The sequence below is a fragment of the Nansenia antarctica genome (assembly GCF_963989245.1).
Source record: "Nansenia antarctica genome assembly, chromosome: 3".
Classification (NCBI taxonomy): Eukaryota; Metazoa; Chordata; class Actinopteri; order Argentiniformes; family Microstomatidae; genus Nansenia; species Nansenia antarctica.
In genome coordinates this window covers 5,628,734-5,629,842 of record NC_137688.1, presented here as the reverse complement: position 1 = coordinate 5,629,842, position 1,109 = coordinate 5,628,734, and the positions used below count along the sequence as shown (strand labels likewise).

Sequence of the window (1,109 nt, the reverse complement as noted above, 5' to 3'; positions counted from 1 at the left end):
GTTATTAATCATGAGCAGGCCTATTCAGTCCGTTTTCTATTTTTACACGTTAATCCGACCGCCATCGCTCTACCCTGTGATCCTACACGAGTTAATTTGCCCGCAAACACCCTGCAGTCTCTAAGACACACAGCCTCTGGAAAAGGCTTTTGCTGCTACCATCGTCCACAAAAGTCCCAAAGTTCTTTAATTCTACATTCTCAACGGCAGGATTCTAGAACCACCTAAGAAGCCCAGTGCTGCTGGCTGAGTCACTGTTCTATTAGCAGCCGCCATTCTGGCTCTGTCCCATCATCGTCTCCGTGACTAACACGTCACACATCCTCTCTCCCAGGGTCTCTCTGACCCCGGGTCAGATCACAGCGTTCCCTCCGTGCTGTAGGAGGGGTTCCCCAGCCCCTCCGAGGGGTTCCCCCCCTCCCCCGCCTTCCGACACGCCCGCCGCCTCCACAGCACCACCGCGGTCAGGCTGAGCAACAGGAGGAGGCCCAGCCCCCCGCCGACGACCCCGGCCGTGAGGGCCGCGTTGGAGGGTTCGGGGGGGTCGTAGCGCAGGCAGGACAGCTCCGAGGGGGCGCTCCTCCCCGCGCCGTTCACCGCCTCCACGCACACCTTCGCCCCGGCCTCCAGGTCCCCCAGCAAGCCGCTACGCAGATGCTCCCCGAACAGCAGAGGCTCCCCTCCTCCTCCGGCCCCCCGCCCTCCTTCCACCACCACCACCCGGTAGCCAGACACGGCAGAGGCCGGGGCGCACCACTCCACCTTCGTGCCCCCCCCTCCCCCGGGCGCCAGCTTCTTGAGGCGCGGAGGGTGGGGGGGCTCGTCCTCCCCGCTGAGCCCAGGGCAGAGGCACCCGCTCTGGGCAGAGAGCTGGGAGCAGGGGGCCAGCTGGTCCTGGCAGGGGTTGTAGTCGCAGGGCTGGGGGTCGGGGAGGTACGGGAGGGGGGTGGGCGAGGCGTTGTTGTTGTCGTGGTGGTCGGGGTGGTCGGGGTGGGGGGGGGACACGTCGTCCTCCTCCTTCTCCTCGGTGTAGTCGTTGCCGCCGCCGTCGCTGTAGTCCTCGGTGTCGCTGCCCACGCCCGTCACGTACAGGATGCGGAAGTGTGTGA

General features: G+C 65.1%; 1 protein-coding gene across 1 annotated transcript in view; it reads right to left on the bottom strand.

Moving 5' to 3' along the window:
- Positions 1 to 357: 357 nt before the first annotated feature.
- LOC308153217 (LRRN4 C-terminal-like protein) overlaps positions 358 to 1,109 on the bottom strand; it is a gene marked incomplete at both ends in the record, with an annotated part of 894 nt that continues 142 nt past the window's right edge. Inside the window, one exon of the mRNA XM_080526303.1 lies at positions 358 to 1,109. This exon is cut by the window's right edge and continues 142 nt beyond it. Coding sequence (XP_080382429.1) covers positions 358 to 1,109 — 752 coding nt within the window.